Source organism: Delphinus delphis, chromosome X (genome assembly GCF_949987515.2).
Source record: "Delphinus delphis chromosome X, mDelDel1.2, whole genome shotgun sequence".
Taxonomy (NCBI): Eukaryota; Metazoa; Chordata; class Mammalia; order Artiodactyla; family Delphinidae; genus Delphinus; species Delphinus delphis.
The window spans coordinates 55,792,922-55,812,931 of NC_082704.1; the positions used below are offsets into that span (position 1 = coordinate 55,792,922).

Consider the following 20,010-nt stretch of genomic DNA (forward strand, 5'->3'; position numbering starts at 1 on the left):
TTTCTTTTGATTACTATTTTCATGAAATGTCTTTTTCCATCATTTCACTATCAACCTTCTTGTGTTTTTTTTTTTTTAATCTAAAGTAAGTGTCTTACAGACAGCATATAGTTGGATCATTTTTAGAAGTTCATTCTGCTAATCTCTCTTTTGATTAGAGCATTTAATCCATTTACATTTAAAGTAATTACTGATAAAGAGGGACTTCTGACATTTTCCTATTTGTTTTCTATATAGTTTTTTGTCCTTCACTTCCAACATTTCTACCTTCGTTTGTATTTAGTTGATTTTTGTAGTAAAATGTTTTGATTCCCTTCTCATTTCCTTATGTATATATTCTATAGACATTTTCTTTGTTGTTATTGTGGGGATTGCATTTAACATCTTAAAGTTATAACAATAAAATTTGAATTTATACTAGCTTGATTTCAATAGCATACAAAAACTCTTCTCCTGTACATGTCAATTCCCCTTTTATGTTATTGATGTCACAGATTACATCTTTATACATTGTGTGCCCAAGAACACACACTAATGACTAATTTTATGCACTTGTCTTTTAAATCATGTAGAAAATAAAAAGAACTACAAACAAATTTAAAATAACACTAGTTCTTTATAATTGCCCATGTATTTACCTTTAACTAGGCACCACTACCTTTATCTTTATTTCTTCATATGGCTTTGAGTTACTACCTATTTTCCTTCCATTTCAACCTGAAGGACTCCTTTTAGCATTTTATGCAGGGCAGGTCTAGAGATAACAAACTTCCTCAGGTTCTTTGTTTAGGGGGGGATGAGTCTGGGGATACCTTAATTTCTCCTTTTTTTTTTTTTTTCTTTTTGCAGTATGTGGGCCTCTCACTATTGTGGCCTCTCCTGTTGTGGAGCACAGGCTCCGGACGCGCAGGCTCAGTGGCCATGGCTCATGGGCCCAGCTGCTCTGTGGCATGTGGTATCCTCCCGGACCGGGGCATGAACCCATGTCCCCTGCATCAACAGGCGGACTCTCAACCACTGCGCCACCAGGGAAGCCCCCTCTCCTTCATTTTCGAAGGACAGTTTTGGTGGATATAGAATTCTTGGTTGACAAGTTTCTGCACTTCTCCCCTCCTTCCCTGTCCCCAGTACTTTGAGTATATCAATCCACTGCCTTCTGGCTTCCAAGGTTTCTGATGAGAAAGCAGATGATAATCCCATTGAAGATCCATTGTATGTGACAAGTTACTTCTGCCTTGCTGCTTTCAAGATTTTCTCTTTGTCTTTCAACAGTTTGATTACATGTCTTGGTGTTGACTTTTTGGGGTTTATACCACTTGGAGTTTATTGAACTCGGATTTGTAGATTGATGTATTGCATCAAATCTGGGAAGTTTTCAGTTGTTATTCAAATATTTTTTCCTTTCTCTCTCTTCTTCTGAGAGTCCCATAATTTGTATCTTGGTCCATTTGATGGTGTTCCACAGATACCTTAGGCTCTTTGCTTTTCTTCATCTTTTTTGTTCCTCAGACTTGATAATTTCAGTTGTCCTATCTTCAAGTTAACTCATTCTTTCTTCTGCTTGCTTAGAAATTCTGATTTTGAACCCCTAGAGTGCACTTCTCATTTATTATACTTTTCAGCTTCAGAGTTTTTTGATGGGGATTCTTTTTTTAATAATTTCTATTTATTGATATTCCTATTTTGTTTATACATCTTTTTCTTGTCTTTGTGCATGTCACCCTTTAGCTCTTTTAGCACCTTTAAGACAGTTGTTTTAAAGTCTTTGTTTAGTAAGTCTGACATCTGGGGTTCCTCAGGTATGTTTTCTGTTAATTTACTTGGTTCCTTTGAATGGGCTATACTTTCCAGTTTCTTTGTATGCACTGTGATTTTTTGTTGTTGAAAACTGGACATTTTAATCTTATAATGTGTCAACTCTTGAAATCAAATTCTCTTGCTTCCCCAGGGTTGGCTGTTTTTTTATTGTTATAGGGTGCCTGTGTCAGAGATCAATCTGAGTTAAATGTTTTAAGGTATTTTAAGGTCTTTTCTAAGTCTGTATCTTTCCCTGATCATGCATGGTGGCTTTCTAGATTCTCCTGTATACATGGCTGTTTTTGAATGTCTAACAAAACTGGTGTGGCTCCTTTAAATCTCCTAGAAGCTGCTTTAGTTGGTGGAGGTTAGAAAAATAGCGGCCAACCTCTAAGTCCTCACCTCAGCATTGAGAGTAGCAATCCACTCCAGCAATTCAGGAGTCTCAGCAGTCCCTACAACTGCCTGCCGTGAGATGAGGTAGGACATGATGGAGTTGGGGGGTGTGTGCTTGGAAGCCACCACTGGGCTGATGGCTGAATTTTGCCAAAATTAACTGCAGTTTACCAGCCAAGCTGTCCTCTGGAAGTTGTAAGTATTCAAATAAACTCTACTGTTCCAAAATATTCACTTCAGGCAGTTTATGCCAGTACAGTTGTTGTATAGGTGAAGAAAGGAATTCTGGTGCTGCCAACTCCACCATCTTCCTTTTCTCTACTGTAAATTTTCTAACATATTTTATGTGAATTGATATTTCAGATGTACTCAGGGGTGGCTTTGGGGATCATCCCCTTTTCTACTGCTTGATTGCAGAAGTACACAATCATCAAAAACCATTAGGTAAAATAAACCTTCCTTTTTCAATTTAATCTAGAGTATATTTTCTCTATCCTGAAAACAAAGTACAGTTTGATAGCATATAATTACTATTAAGCAGAGGAGAAGAGCAAAAGTACATAAACTGAGTCTTGTTTTTAAGAGAAAATGTATGGTATGTACTTATGTTTGTAAATGCATAGAAAAAAGATTTTAGGAAGAATATACTCCACACTGTTAAAAGATGGGTTATCTCTTAAAGGTTGTATTATAAAGGACTTAAACCTTCTACCTTATACATTTCTGTATTGCTTGAAATTTTGTCCAGCAAGCTTTTATTACTTTAATAGTTATTTTGGAGGAAAGAACATTACAAGATTCAAAGTATTAACCTCTTTATACCCTCTCTTTCCTCTTCCTAGGCAAAGTGACTGTTGGATTTGCCATGTACTACTTTACATATGACCCCTGGATTGGCAAGTTACTTTACCTAGAGGACTTTTATGTCATACAAGCTTACCGAGGTCAAGTAACACTTATAGTATTACTTATACTTTAAAAAGGTATATTTTAATTTAAGGAGAGTTAGTATAAATGTGTTTAAGTTAGTTTATGTAACTTATTTCTATTTCATGAGCCTGATCACTATCCTAGTTATACTTGCTTATGGTGAAGACTCAATCACAGATTAGAAAAAGATTTATTAGTTCCCATCAAGGCTTGAATAAGCCAAGTTATGAAAGCTATACTTTCATGTTTAAAACGTGCTTTTACATTTTGTGTTGGTTTGTCTAAAATGAATAAGAAATATATTCTGTGATAAGATGATAGTGATAGGGACACATTTCCTCTTCACTGATCTTTAAAGTAAATCCAAAATCTTTTCCATTACCTTTGGAACCACATGCCAATTAGGAAAAAGAGATATGAAAAACATTCATGAGTTGAATTTCAACACAAGCTATTACTAGTATGTAACAACCAGATACAGGGTTTAAAGTAAAGCAAATAACTTTTTAAATGGAGTTTTTCAACTTATGTTTTTTTCATTTTGCATTATCTATTTAAAAGGTCTAGGTATTGGAGCTGAAATGCTGAAGAGGCTAGGTCAGGTATATATTACAGTTAGTATTCTTATTCTATATGCTATCCTTTTCTTCATCAAATGTTATTACTTAACATGGCATAAATTAGATAATTTATCTTAACATCTGAACATAATCTCAAAATATGTTTAATTTTTTAATTCTAATTACACTGGATCTTCAAATCAGATATTCATACAGGTCATAATTGAGTTATGTTTAATTAAGAGTTGTGTTCTATATAACACACAACCACATTATATACCTCTGTGCTACAAAGCAGAAGTAAGCAAAAGGGAGATTAGAAGGCAATTTTACCCATAAAATAGGTCTACAGTATGAATATGAGAACAGTATAAAAAGATTCTTTTATATTTTGGAAATACACATGAGAATTTTAGGTAAACTTTTTCTATAGAATAAAGAAAAAAATAGTGAAGTAGATTTATATAAAACCAATGAGTAGACTTTGCAAATGTGTTTTGGACTTCTAAAGAAAGTATTTTAAAACTTGATGGGAATTTTTTTCTTTTTACAGATTTAGAGAAGTCCAAGAGATAACTATTGTATTATTTTTTGGGAGTATTTTACACACACACAGTGCCTTGCATACAGACCTTTAATAAAATAAATGTACTAATGAAGATTATACTTTCAAGTAACAGTAATATCCATTTGTTTTTAAACAGATAGCCGTCAGAAGCCAGTGTAACTGCATGAAGTTTCTGGTTGTCATTTGGAACCAGGCTTCTACTGACTACTATACTTGTCGAGGGGCTTTAGACCTTTCCTCCGAGGAGGGCAGGCATCTGTTCAGGTTTAACAGAGAAGAACTAATGGACATGGCAGGGGAAGAGTTAAAGATGACTCATCACAAATTGTCCCAATACAGGCTCCAATATTTAAATGTCACCTGAGTCCAACAGCAGTTTGATTTTGAGTGTTGTACAATACAACAAGTGAACAAACTCGTTTCAGCAGATCTTTTACTCTGAAAGAGATTTTACCAGTCAACTTTCCATTATCCAAACTAATATACTAATGGCTAGTAGCAGAGCTGATGATCCAAAATAGCAGATAATTCAAAAATAACTTACACTTGCCTTTAGGATATTTTTTATCCTCCATATCTTATTATATTTCAAATGCTTATATTTTTACACACTAACAGACCTGAAATCAGGGTATTATCATTAACTGGCAGCACTTTTTATTTTTTACCATCTTTATTGGAGTATAAGTGCTTTACAATGGTGTGTTAGTTTCTGCTTTATAACAAAGTGAATCAGTTATACATATACATATGTTCCCATATCTCTTCCCTCTTGCATCTCCCTCCCTCCCACCCTCCCTATCCCACCCCTCTAGGTGGTCACAAAGCACCGAGCTGATCTCCCTGTGCTATGGGGCTGCTTCCCACTAGCTACCTATTTTATGTTTGGTAGTGTATATATGTCCATGCCACTCTCTCACTTTGTCACAGCTTACCCTTCCCCCTCCCCACATCCTCAAGTCCATTCTCTAGTAGGTCTGTGTCTTTATTCCCATCTTGCCCCTAGGTTCTTCATGACTTTTCTTTTTCTTAGATTCCATATATATGTGTTAGCATATGGTGTTTGTTTTTCTCTCCCTGCCTTACTTCACTCTGTATGACAGACTCTAGGTCCATCCACCTCACTACAAATAACTCAATTTCGTTTCGTTTTATGGCTGAGTAATATTCCGTTGTATATATGTGCCACATCTTCTTTATCCATTCATCTGTTGATGGACACTTAGGTTGCTTCCATGTCCTGGCTATTGTAAATAGAGCTGCAATGAACAATTTGGTACATGACTTTTTGAATTATGGTTTTCTCAGGGTATATGCCCAGTAGTGGGATTGCTGGGTCATATGGTAGTTCCAGTTTTAGTTTCTTAAGGAACGTTCATACTGTTCTCCATAGTGGCTGTATCAATTTACATTCCTACCAACAGTGCAAGAGGGTTCCCTTTTCTCCACACCCTCTCCAGCATTTATTGTTTGTAGATTTTTTGATGATGGCCATTCTGACCGGTGTGAGATGATATCTCATTGTAGTTTTGATTAGCATTTCTCTAATGATTAATGATGTTGAGCATTCTCTCATGTGTTTATTGGCAATCTGTATATCTTCTTTGGAGAAATGTCTATTTAGGTCTTCTGCCCATTTTTGGATTGGGTTGTTTCGTTTTTTGATATTGAGCTGCATGAGTTGCTTGTATGTTTTGGAGATTAATCCTTTGTCAGTTGCTTCATTTGCAAATATTTTCTCCCATTTTGACAGTTGTCTTTTGGTCTTGTTTATGGTTTCCTTTGCTGTGCAAAAGCTTTGAAGTTTCATTAGGTCCCATTTGTTTATTTTTGTTTTTATTTCCATTTTTCTAGGAGGTGTGTCAAAAAGGGCTTCCCTGATGGCGCAGTGGTTGAGAGTCTGCCTGCCAATGCAGGGGACACAGGTTCGTGCCCTGGTCCGGGAAGATCCCACATGCCATGGAGCGGCTAAGCCCGTGAGCCATGGCCCCTGAGCCTGCGTGTCCGGAGCCTGTGCTCTGCAACGGCAGAGGCCACAACAGTGAGAGGCCCGTGAACCGCAAAAAAAAAAAACAAAAAAAGGATCTTGCTGTGATTTATGTCACAGAGTGTTCTGCCTATGTTTTCCTCTAAGAGTTTGATAGTGTCTAGCCTTACATTTAGATCTTTAATCCATTTTGGGTTTATTGTTTTGTATGGTGTCAGAGAGTGTTCTAATTTCATACTTTTACATGTACCTGTCCAGTTTTCCCAGCACCACTTATTGAAGAGGCTGTCTTTTCTCCAATGTATATTCTTGCCTCCTTTATCAAAGATAAGGTGACCTGGCAGCACTTTTTTCTTGGATTTGATGAAATATTGGTGCATTTGTTTATAAACAGATCTGAGGTAAAAAAATTTATTTAAAATGCTGAAGCTTAATTTTGAAAAGCTTACCTATAAAAAACTAGCAAGTGAACTGCTTCCCCACCTTGAGCAGATCAAGGACCATTGCCTCCTTAACTTCTTCTCAGAACTACGTTCCATCTCTGAGCATCCATAGTTCTTTTGTAGTACCTATCTTAGGGAAGATACTACATAGAACACTGTATTTGTGTATGTTTCTATCCTTTCTAGTAGAATGTAAGCCTTTTGATAGGGTGCAAAATAATTATAATTCTGTGTTACAACCAGCATGGTAGAACATGTGAGTTTCTACTACATACCAGGTATTCATGGGCATAAAAGCTACACAAATATATGATTCAGTCATACCCACAAGGAGCCTTGTAAGTGAAAAAATACTAACCTAGTTTTAGTTTTATAATAAAATGTATGTGCTATCACAGCTATAAATACCAAATGTAAGGGAATGTACAGGAGAGCGCATCTATATCCTACCTTGGAAAACTGAGAAAGGATAGGTTTGAAGGATGAGTAGGAAGTTGGAATGAAGCAGGATGAGACAGAAAAAATCCTAAGAGGAAACACCAACATAGGCAGAGAAAAAGAGACATAAAATAGCAAAGCATGTTCAAGAGGCAAGTGGTAAGTTATAGATAAAATATGACATACATTGGCAGTACGGTGGGTGGGGAGAAGGAAGGAAGGATTAAAGTTTAGTTGGGATCATATATTAAGGGCTTTGTATGTCATACTAAGGGGTCTTGATTTGATTCTGTAGGCAATGATTAGCCACTGAGGACTTCAGGAACACAACTACCCAAAACAGTTGTTAGAAACATAACTATGTCATAATAATATGACAGATGGGTTAGAAGAACAAGGTGGCAGACACTGTGTGTTAGCTTAAACTCAACACCCATTCCAAATCCCTTACCCCTTGCCTTTCTCTCCATAGACAAAAATGTGACTTGCCAATCTTCCTTGAGCTAAATGTGGCTTACATGACAAATTCTGGTCAAGATATAGACATAAGTCTTTTGAGGAAGCACTTACTTCTCTGATAAAAGGGGGTCAGAAGCATCTGGTACAGTTTCTGTAACCCTTCTTCCTACTCTGAGTGTGTATGTGTTCCCCAGAGGTATAGGAGCCATTTTGTGATCATGAGGTGACAAATCAACATGCTAAAGAGCAGAGTAGAAAGAGAAAATGTCTAGATCCTTGATGATACCAATGAGCCACTATACCAACCCTGTACTGACCAATTCCCAGACTTTAAATAGACTCTCACTTATTTAAGCTACAGTTAACTGGTTTACTGTTACCTATAAGGAGAATGCATTGTTAAATGACAAAAAGCAAGATTGATATCAGGCAGATTAACCAGGGGCTACTATAATAATCCAGGAAAGTGATGAAGAAGACTTGAATGAGAGCAAGGATTAGAGAAGGTAGAAAAGATTTGAGAAAAACAGAAATGAGAGAGATGTAGAGACAATTTAGTTTTAAGTCTATTGACATTGAGGATATCTATGGGATATTAGGTGGATATGACTAACAAATAATTAGAAAGATAGCTATACACTTCTGGAGAAATACAGGAGCTGGAAATATAAATAATAATGACATATAAATGGTAGCTGAAGTCAGTAAAGTATGTTGAATGGAAATGAGAGAGCACAGAATGAGAAAAGACTAGAAATGCAACCTGAGGAGCCTCAGCATTTAAGGGATTCAGAGCAAGAGAAGAATGAAGAATAACAAGAGGAGCAGCAATGACACCAAAGGGAGAACTGAATTTTAGGAGGGAGTGGTCAAGAGTCAAACATTACAGAATATTCAAGTAGGTATAGAGGCCAAGGTGTCACAACTTAGAGAGGAATTGAAAGTGAGGAAGTAAGAAAGTGACATTAATTACTGTTTTATGAAGTCTGAAAATCATAGGAAAGAGAAAGAAAAGATAGCTCAAGAGGAAGAGGTAGAGTTGGGGAAAGGTTTTTGTTACTGTTGTCTTTGGATAAAGAAGATCTGAAGCTATTTAGAGATTGAGAAAACAAAATGAATGAAAAGAGAAACCAAAGACTGAAGATTAAATGGGATGGAATATGGTACTGGAAAAGATAGGAAAGGAGGAGATCAGGAACACAAATAGAAGCATTAGCTTTAGAAAAGGGGGATGGATGGCTGAAAAGAGGTAAGTCTTGAAGGTAGATGTGAAGAAGTTGGGAAAAACTATGTGTAATAACTTATTTTTTTCTCTATGTAATAGGAGACAGTCATCATTGGCAGGTATAGGAGGTTTGAGAATAAAAGGTCTGTAATGCCTCTCCTGGAAAACAGAATAGGAAACCACCCAGGAACCAGTAGAAGGAATGCTAAGCAGCATTGGGGGTCCCATGTAGCATATGTTCCTCTCAAATAGTTAGAGGTATTTTGGGACATTTAAGAGGAGTTAACATTAATAAAACAGAGACAAAGCCAAGCCCAAGTGTCATAAAATATGGATATTTTATTCCAGCTCTGGGAAATGAAAAACAGAGGGGGAGGGAACACATCCTTCCACACACAATTCTAATTTGGCTGACATTAATTCATAAAAGTTAAACAAATATATATGTGCATATATATACATAATTATATACACACATACATATTTTTTTCAGATTTTAGTCTCATCAGTGTTCGTATATTTACTTTTATTTTTTTATAAATACCCTTAAAAATCACCAAATGCATCCTAATACTTTTACCTCTGCCTCCTCATCGATCATTTAGTATTGTTCGGATTGTATTCAATTTGAGTTTTAATCACTTATGTGATTTGTCTAACTGTACATTAGAAGATGTAAGGGAAAAACTTGGTTTAAATTATACTCCATGCATCACAGTTACCCATTACATGATTTTTTTCACTGTTATTCGCAACTTCACACATCTTGTAGTTCTCTATGCAGACTATTTCAGCTTCTAGTGCTGTACATATCTACATCTTCTGGATGGGACTGCCCGTGATCCATGAGCTTGGGGTCAGCCATAAACTGTGTAGCACCTGATAAAGTATTAAAATGAAAAATATTAGTCATTCATTTAACAAATTTCCTGTTGATATGGGGCACACATCAGCGAACAAAACAGATAAAAATGTCTGCCAACATGGACCTAACATTCAAGTTGGGTGAGAGAGACAATAAACTAAATGACATACCAGAAGGTGGTAAGTGCTACGCAAAAAAAATATTAAATAAATCAGGAAGGAGGGGCATATGGAGTGCTTGGGTGGTTTGCAGTTTTAAATAGGGTGGCCAGGGAAAGCCTTCTATATTTGAGCAAAGAACTGAAGGAGGTGAAGGTGTGAGCCCTGTAGATATCTGAGGGAAATGCCTTACAGGAAGAGCAGGCAGCAAGTGTAATAGAACTTAGGCATGTCTGAGGAGCCATAAAATGGCCAGTATGGCTAGAACAGAGTTGGCAAGATATGCTGATGGTGGGTACAATGAGAGTGGTAGGAGGTATGATCAGAAAACAATGGAAGGTCAGGCCACATAGGGCCATGGCAAAGTTTTTCTCCTTATTCTAAGAGATGAGAAGTCTCTGGACAGTTTTGAGCAGAGGAGTGACATGATGTTATGTTTTTTAAAAGATTACTCTTGGCTATGGGGAGAAGAGAGTATAGGGAAACAAGCATGGAAGTAGGGAGAGCAGTTACGAAGCTATTGCAGTACCCCAGGAGGGAGATGCTGATGGCTTTTATTAGGGCAGTAGCAGTGGAGGTGGTGAAAAGGTACTGGATTCTGGATAACTTCTTAAGGTAGAATGGACAAGATTTCCTAAATGGACTCAATATGTTGTGTGAGTGAGACTCTTTAACTTGAGAAACTAGAAGAGTGGAGTTGACATTTACTGAGATAGGGGAAAGTGTAGAACCATGTTTGGGAGAAGGCAAACGAAGTGTTAAGTTTTGGATGTGCTATATTTGAATTGCTAACTAGACATCTGAATACAAATATTGAGTAAGCAGTTAGAAATGTGAATCTAGAGTTCAGCACAGGAGTAGCCTGTGCTGGTTTATAAATTTTATGCTCCTAGCCTATATATGGCATTTAAAACTATGAGACCATATGAAGTCTTCCAGAACATCAGAGAAGAGGTCCAAGAAATGAGCCCTTTGGATACTGCAACTTTTTGAGGTTAAGAACATTAGGAGAGGAGAGTCAAGATGGTGGTGGAGAAGATGGATATGGAGTTCATCTCTCTCCATGGGTGCAGCAGGACTACATCTATAGATGCAACAATTCTCATGGAACACCAGCTGAAAACTAGCAGAAGACCTTGGACGAAAGGACTATACAGATCCCTTCATAACTGGGTAGGACAGAAAAAAGAAGAGAGGAGGCGGGATGGGAAGAGCACCCTGGGGTTGGGGAGTTGAAGCAGAGAGATTCCTGAATTTGAGGAAACCCCCTCTCTGACGGGGAAATCAATTTGGACAGAAGGGAAGCATTTGAGGCTGTCGGAAGAGGGTGACACAGCCGATCTGTGGCAAACAGGACAGAGTAAGAAATACAGATGGTCCATACCACAGCCCTACGTACCCCAGACTGGGACATGTGTTCACAGGTGTGCAAGGGGGCTGGGAGTTGGTGCGTGGGGATTGGAGAACAGGCCCAGAGCGAGAACTGCTGTTGGCTGTGCAACGGACTGAGGAGACAGGAGGGAGAAAATCCACAGCAGTGAATGCCTATGGAGGAAGACCAGACTACCATGGAAGCAGGGCACTATTGCTGAGTCACATGTAAGTGGAGGAGCCACTATTGAGCCTCTTCCCACATGCCAGCGCCTGACAATGACAATAAAAGAAGCCTGCTCAGGGATGGCTCCTGTGCACTGGCTGCTGAGCAATAAAAAAAGCCCCCTTAGAGCTGGCCCTCACGCACTGGCTGCGGGGTAATAAAAATAAAAGCCCTCTCAGGGCTGGCCCTCACACACCTGCTGCCGGGTGCCAGAAAAACCCCGGCCAGGGCTGGCCCTCATACATATTACGCTGGGTGCCAGAAAAGGCCCTCACTAGGGCCATATCTCTTTTGCCTGTAGCTGCTGGCTTCTCTGCACATTTGGTGCCACCAGGGCTCCTGCGATCCAAGCAGTCATACCACCTCTGTGCCTGGTCCTCCCGGGGCTGACCCAAGAGCTCCAAGGCAGCCTCAGGACCAGACACCTGTGGGTGGACCACACGTAGAGATGGGGATAAAACCAAAGCTGAAACTCAGGGATGGGGGGGACTAAGGAAGAAGACTGAAAATCTTTCCATTAGCTGCACAAGCTGCAGATTAAATCCCTGCAATCAGCTAGGTAGACCCTGCATCTATGGAATATCTGAGTAGACAGTGTTCCCACAAATGAAAATGGTCTAGCTCTGGCAGCTGTGGAATTTGGGGGCAAGTGCACACAGGTAGTGGGCCAGATCAGAGTCAGAGTGGTGCCCACAGGGCCCACAGCAGGTCCGGAGACCAGCCCAGAGGCAGAGGAGAGCCTCTTGGGCTGTGGTTCACAGTGTGTGCAAGGACAATTACCGTGGAGACCCCAGGGAAACATAATTATTACTATTAATTTTATTATGTTTTGATTCCTTCTGTTGTTTGTTCTAGATTATTTTTTGGTTTCTTTTTCTGTTTTTGTTTGTTGTTGTTTCTTTTTTTTAGTCTTTTGGGATCTCTGTGTTTTATAACGTATTTCTATTTTTTAATATATTTCTATTTATACTTTGCTTTTCTGTTGTGTTCTTTTCCCTTCTTTTCCTCTTTTTCTTTAATGTGTTTTTCTTTTTTAATATATTTCTATTTCTACTTTGCTTTTCTGTTGTCCTGTTTTTTTCCCTTTTTATTTTATTATTATTATTTTTTAAAAATCACTTTTATAGGTTTGTTCTGTTTCCTTGCTTTATTCTTCAGTTGGCTGGCATGGCACATGCTCTGGTTTTGTTTTTAGGTTATGTGTTTTTGTTAGTTTTAATCCTAATTGTTTGATTTCATTTTTGAGTTCTTCTATTTGTCTGGCTGTTCTCTTGCTTTTTGTTGTATTTGGCTCTGGTTTTGTTTGTTCCTTGTTTTTCTTTAATATATTTTCTATTTTATTTTTTTATATTTGTTTCTACATTGCTTTTCTGTTGTTCTGTCTTGTTTTGTTTCTTTGCTTTATCTTTCAGTTGGCACTCTGCTTTGGTTTTGTTTTTTGGTTTTGAGTTTTTGTCAGCTTTCTTCTTAATTCTTTGATTTTGTTCTTGGGTTCTTTGGTTTGTCTGGTCTCTTGCTATTTGATTTATCTGGTTCTGTTTTCTGTTTTGTGTGTGTGTGTTTGTGTGTGTTTCCTTGTTTCTGTTTGTTTGATTTTACTCTTTACCATTTGTCTGGGGTTTTGTTAGTGTTTTTTTTTTTAATCCCCTTTATCGCTGGGACGAGCGACTTGTGGGGTCTTGGTCCCTCGACCAGAAGTCAGGCCTGAGGCTCCGGAGTGGGAGCACCAAGTCGAGGATGCTGGACCACTAAAGAATTCCCAGCCCCAGGGAAGATTAATCACCTAGCGCTCTCATGGAGGCCTCTATCTGAATCTAAGACCCAGCTCCACCCAACTGCCAGCAGCTCCCAGTGCTGGATGCCTCACACCAAACAACAAACAAGATAGGAACACAAACCCACCTGTCAGCACACAGAAAACCTAAAGTCATACTAAGCTCACAGACACCCCAAAACACACCATCTGACATGGCCCTGCTCATCAGAGGGAAAAGACCCAGCTCCACCACCAGAATGCAGGCACCAGTCCCTCCCATCAGGAAGCCTACACAAGACACTGGACCAACCCCACCACCAGTGGCAGAGAACAGAAGCAAGAGGAACTACAATCCTGCAGCCTAGTGAAAGGAGACCTCAAATACTGTAAATTAGACAAAATGAGAAGACAGAGAAATATCTTACAGGCAAAAGAGCAAGATAAAAACCCACAAGACCAAATAAATGAAGAGGAAATAGGCAAACTACCTGAAAAAGAATTCAGAGTAATGATAGTAAAGATGATCCAAAATCTTGGAAATAGAATAAAGACAAGAATGTTTAACAAGGACCTAGAAGAACTAAACAGCAAACAAACAGTGATGAACAACACAATAACTGTAATTAAAAATACTCTAGAAGGAATCAATAGCAGAATAACTGAGGCAGAAGAACGGATAAGTGAGTTGGAAGATAGAATGGTGGAAATAACTGCTGAGGAGCAGAATAAAGAAAAAAGAATGAAAATAATGGAGGCCAGTCTCAGAGACCTCTGGGACAACATTAAGCACACCAACATTCGAATTATAGGTGTCCCGGAAGAAGAAGAAAAAAAGAAAAGGTCTGAGAAAATATCTGAAGAGATTATAGTTGAAAGTTTCCCCAACATGGGAAGGGAAATAGTCAATCAAGTCCAGGGAGCACAGAGAGTCCCATACAGGATAAACCCAAGGAGAAACACACCAAGACACATATTAATCAAACTAGCAAAAATTAAACACAAAGAAAAAATATTAAAAGCAGGAATGGAAAAGCAACAAATAACATACAAGGGAATCCCCAGAAGGTTAAAAGCTGATCTTTCAGCAGAAACTCTACAGGCCAGAAGGGAGTGGTGGGACATATTTAAAGTGATGAAAGGGAAAAACCGACAACCAAGATTACTCTATCCAGCAAGGATCTCATTCAGGTTTGACAGAGAAATCAAAAGAGAATTCAGCACCACCAAACCAGCTTTACAACAAATGCTAAAGGAACTTCTCTAGGCTGGAAACACAAGAGAAGGAAAAGACCTACAATAACAAACCCAAAACAATTAAGAAAATGGGAATAGGAACATACATATCAATAATTACCTTAAATGTAAATCGATTAAATGCTCCACCCAAAAGACACAGACTGGCTGAATCGATACAAAAACAAGACCCATATATATGCTGTCTACAAGAGACCCACTTCAGACTTAGGGGCACACACCGACTGAAAGTGAGGGAATGGAAAAAGATATTCCATACAAAGGGAAATCAAAAGAAAGCTGGAGTAGCAATTCTCATATCAGACAAAATAGACTTTAAAATAAAGACTATTACAAGAGACAAAGAAGTACACTACATAATGATCAAGGGATCAATCCAAAAAGAAGATATAACAATTGTAAATATTTATGCACCCAACATAGGAGCACCTCAATACATAAGGCAAATGCTAACAACCATAAAATGGGAAATCAACAGTAACACAATAATAGTAGGCAACTTTAACGTCCGACTTACACCAATGGACAGACATCATCCAAACCCAAAATAAAGGAAACACAAGCTTTAAATGACACAACAGACCAGATGGACTTAATTGATATTTATAGGACATTCCATCCAAAAACAACAGAATATACTTTCTTCTCAAGTGCACATGGAACATTCTCCAGGATAGATTACATCCTTGGTCACAAATCAAGCCTTGGTAAATTTAAGAAAATTGAAATTGTATCAAGCATCTTTTCTGACCACAACGCTATAAGACTAGATATCAATTACAGGAAAAAATACTGTAAAAAATACAAATGGAGGGTAAACAATATGCTACTAAACAACCAAGAGATCACTGAAGAAATCAAAGAGGAAATAAAAAATTACCTAGAAATAAATGACAATGAAAACATGATGACCCAAAACCTACGGGATGCAGCAAAAGCAGTTCTAAGACAGAAGATTATAACAATACAATCCTACCTCAAGAAACAAGAAAAATCTGAAATAAACACAACCCTGGCTCTTCTGTAAAATGGGGCTTAGAGCAGTAACAATGTTAATTATTTATTTTTAGTATTCAACATAATGCACACAAAGTGGTACATACAATACCCTATGCATGGTAAGTAGGTAAGAACAATTTTTATACTTACTTTGTGACATAAGACTAAAAATATGTTTTTCACAAACTTGTCTTTATTTTAAATGTTTTTCAAACTCTGATTCATTTTGAAACGATTTCTTTTTTACATTTGGAAGACACACCTTTTTTCCATAGAGGAAATTAATTTCCAGTTTTATGATGAAACTGAAGGGGAAAAATTTACATACAGTTATTTATTTTACACCTACCTTTTCATAAACAGTTTCTGCTTTATGAACTGGGATAGACCTATATGTAATTTCACCACTAAGTATATTTTAAAAACAGCCAGATCTTAAATAATCACTATCTATGACATTAATACAGTTCTCCACAGACAGATTTTTAAACTGGGATCCCTTTGGGGGAGGGAGGTCTGTGGATAGAATTCATGTGATCTATGAAGTTGAAGGGGAAAATCTGTCTTTATTTTCATTAACCTTTGACTGAAGATGAACGTTTTCTTCGATAATGAATGCAGGCAACAAACCACAATACTATTCATGGTACCTTAGACTTTGTCACTAATAGAAATCACAGAGAATCATGCTGCAGCTGCAGATATCTTGAAATATTTACACTTACTACTACTTCAAAATTATAGCCTTAATCAGATATGTTGTTAGATACTGTTGATTAACACAATTAAGGAAGCTCATACATTACTATGCATTTTAGTTTATGCATTTAAAACATTCTGAGAAGGGGTCTGTAGCACACAGAAAAGGTTAAGCTTAGTGGTTCTGTCTGCTTCTTTCTCAAATGCATCTTTACTGCCACCTGGTGGAAGCCTTTGCTCAGTACAAGTGAAAAGTATACTACGAAATAGTTTAATCAATGTTTTTTTTTAATCAAACAGACATACTATAGTAAGCATTGACAAATAGTTATTTTATGTAAGTCTGAATGTGTCTAATTTTCTTAACAATTTCAACCAATTGACTAAGTTCTCTAACACTTCTACTCACTACCTTAATTTATATTCTTGTCCAAAATATGGTCAAAGGGTCCGATCACCTAAATTTGAAAGGCTCCTTTGCCTTTAGAGCTACACCTCTCAAAATTTGTTGAAAGGCTTCAAATTTTTAGTTTATCCATAGCTTATGTCAGATATTATTAACTAGAGGAATATGCATAGAGAATTCCCTGAGGAGCTTTTCCTACAATCCACCTGCTTGGAGGCCTCACCTCTGGAGATTCTGATTTATAATTCTTGTTAGAGTGAATTTTAGAAAAAAAAAAAAAAACTCAAGAAATTGTGATGTGGATCCCTCTGGTTTAGAACCATTCAACCTAGGTCATTTGATTTCTGTCTTTTTTTTTAAAGGGTCATCTCATGCTTTTCTGAGTAATTAAGGATTATATCTTTCCTCTTAGAAATTTCTTCATCCCTTTTGATCCAGGGATCTCTGTCCTCCCAAAGAATTACCAATCATAAAAACTCTTCTTGAATCTCAATCCCCTAATCATTGTAATGATTTTCTTTGTACTTTATCATATTTAAATCTCTAATGAAAAACAATTTATGCTTAGTTTTTTTTAGTAGACTTTAAAAAAAGCTGGTGTTATACAAACAGGAAAGGAATAAAGATATTTAAAGTTATAAAACAGCAATGAATTATTATCTCAAATAGCCATTAGGTGTTATCTGTTCACTGATAATTTAGTTCACGTCTTATCTCATTTATATTTTAAGCAAGTTAGGTACAAAAAAAATAGGACAGATCACTAATAAATTGCTGAGTGAAGTTACGAATGTTAGAGATTCTATTTTTGTTTCTTTTGTATAAAATTGGGATGATATTCAGTATTCAGCTTTTCAGTAACTGAAACACTAAAAGATATTAGTCATTGCAAAGTAGTTTCACATGCTGTTCTATTCTTTCCAATCTTTTTTCTCTCTGTACTTCAGTTTGGCTATTTTTTTATTGTTCTGTATTTGAGTTCATTATTTCTGTCCTCTTTTTATATATGATCTGCTATTAAACCTATCCAATGAGTTCATAATTTCATGTACTGTATTTTTCACATCTAGAATATCCACTTGATTTTTTAATAGATTTCAACTTTCTGTGAAATTCTCCATCTTTTTATACATTTTGTTCATCATGTTTTCCATTTGACATATTAGTAATAGTTAAAGTGCTTTTCTGCTAACTTCAGTATTTAGATCACCTGTGGGTCTGCTGTTATTTTTTTTCTCTTTTGTTAGTCACATCTTCCTGCCTCTTTGCATGATTAGTATTTTATTTGTATGGTGGACACCGTGTAAAAAAGAACTGAAGAAGCTCCAGATGATATCATCGGCCAGAGGGGGGACCCTTTTCCTCTTTTAGGAAGGGTGAAGTACTTATCATCTCACTCCAATCAGGCACTGAGCTGAGCTGCAGTTATAGTAAGAGTCAGTCAACCTCTGGTTCCTCCCTCCTCCTCAGGTATGATACTCTCTAGCTTCTGATTGACAGCCTGAGTTTCTGTCTCCCTCACACTAAAAGACTGTAGGAAATATGGTTTTGCCCTTCAGGGTTCTGAGTTTGACTATTTAGTGTTATGACTTATAAAATAATCTGGGAAATATCAAAAGGGGAAGATGAGTCATGTATATATGGCACACATCATCCCTCTAATACAGAAATCAGCAAACTTTGCACAGGGCCAAAGTAAACATTTTCAACTTTGTAAACCATAAGGTCTCCATCACAACCACTCAACTCTGCCATTTTAGGGTGAAAGCAGCCACAGACAAGACAATACACAATGAGTGTGGCTGTGTTCCAATAAGACTTTATTTATTTATGGACACTGGAATTTGAATTTCATACAATTTTAACTTGTCATGAAATATTTTTATTTTTATTTTTAAACTATTTTAATCACATAGGAACCATTTGTGAAATGTACAAAAATAGTCCGTGAGCCAGATTTGGCACAGGGTCCATAGTTTGCCAACCTCTGAGAGGGACATTAATCTTGTGAGACTGTGAGAGATTTCATTCTGCTTTCATCAGATTTTGAAGAGGTCCATGTCACCAAATTTTCAAATTTGTGATTCCCAAAATAAGTTATTGGCATAAATGTATATGGATGATAGAGAACAACCAAACTCATATTCAGAGCCATGATATATAGTTGGACAGTACACCCAATCTATTCTGTGTGGTGAGAAGTGGTGGCCATGGCTAGGTTCCCTAGCTAAGTAATGTGCTCCCAAAGTGTGCTCAATGACAATAAATTTGTTTATCGGCAAAATGGCTAATTACTCTAGGCCAATGATAATGATATCTTCTAACACTTACTGAGAACTTAGTATGTGCTTGACATTGTACTTTTTGCTTTACATGCAATATCTCATTTAATCCTCACAACAAGCATGTCAGAAAAACACTATTATTGTTCTCCTTTTACAGATGAGGAGACCAAGGCTTGAGGTATTAGATAACTTGCCCCAGGCAATAAAACTAGTAAATGTTGGATTTAGGATTCAGATCCAGGTTCTATTCTAAAACCTGTACTCATAATCACTACTGTTTTCTGTGTCTTGGACCTTTGGGATTGCATATGAAATGTGGAAATAGTCTCAAGGGTCTCAAGTATAATCAAATCTGAATACTATATAAGGATGAATAGTACTGGGTATTTCTCTCTTCTACATGTCTCCTTAGAATGCTTTTCATTTACCACATTACCCATGACAGGCAGGCAAAATGTTCCAGAATCCAGATATGTGAAGAAAAGACATTGGCTGGGGATGGTTTGGTCCCATTGTGAAGCTGCAACATCTCCACAAAGATCTCTGGAGTTGACAGGCATTTAGAGAAATGACCAGATATATTATATGCCTGTGGGAATACGATCAACTGGGGATTACTCAGAGAGAGTCTAAACACTGTATAACTTATCTTGATTAGAAAGGAGACGTGACAGGAAATAGTAAAACTCAAATCAGGTTTACTCAGTGACAGCTTTTATAAAGATTAAGTAAGAGAGGAGGAGGCTGAAATTAGAGACTAAACTCTGGCTTTAAATTAGATAATCTATATGCAATGGAAAGTGCTGGAACTTTGGTGTCAGTAATATCTGGACTATAAACACAACTCTATTCATAAACTATAATTTTGGGCAAGTTACTTAAGCTCCCTGAGTCTCAGTCTCTTTATCATAAAACAATTATAATTACATATATACCAGAGTTTTTTTGTTTTGCTTTTTGGGAGAGGATTGAATAACATAACATACTAACAGTTCTTTGCACCACAGTAGTTGCTCAGTAAAGGGGAGATATTTTCATTATTCCCTAATTCTCTGCCTCTGAGTTGGTCCTATTTGTAATAAGACAACTTAATGCATAGTACCATTTACTTGGTATAGATAAACCTACATAAACCAGTGACTGGTGAGTTTATGTGAATACACTACTGAAATGGTACTAAACACTCTG

General features: G+C 37.1%; 2 protein-coding genes across 5 annotated transcripts in view; one reads left to right on the plus strand and one right to left on the minus strand.

The window, feature by feature from the left end:
- The window catches only part of SATL1 (spermidine/spermine N1-acetyl transferase like 1), a 34,115-nt gene extending 29,500 nt beyond the window's left edge, over positions 1-4,615 (plus strand). Inside the window, exons 5-8 of the mRNA XM_060002019.1 lie at positions 2,557-2,637; positions 3,036-3,137; positions 3,685-3,725; positions 4,388-4,615. Of these exons, the coding sequence (XP_059858002.1) occupies positions 2,557-2,637; positions 3,036-3,137; positions 3,685-3,725; positions 4,388-4,615 (452 nt within the window). The remainder of the gene's footprint in view (positions 1-2,556; positions 2,638-3,035; positions 3,138-3,684; positions 3,726-4,387) is intronic.
- A 4,513-nt stretch (positions 4,616-9,128) lies between these two features.
- The window catches only part of APOOL (apolipoprotein O like), a 125,488-nt gene continuing 114,606 nt past the window's right edge, over positions 9,129-20,010 (minus strand). For 3 of the 4 annotated variants that reach the window (XM_060002810.1, XM_060002809.1, XM_060002811.1), the window contains one exon: positions 9,129-9,682. In XM_060002810.1, coding sequence (XP_059858793.1) covers positions 9,594-9,682 — 89 coding nt within the window. In that variant the 3' untranslated portion in view covers positions 9,129-9,593. Of the gene's footprint in view, positions 9,683-15,607; positions 15,738-20,010 lie in introns of those variants that run through there. The other variant, XM_060002812.1, reaches the window with a different exon arrangement.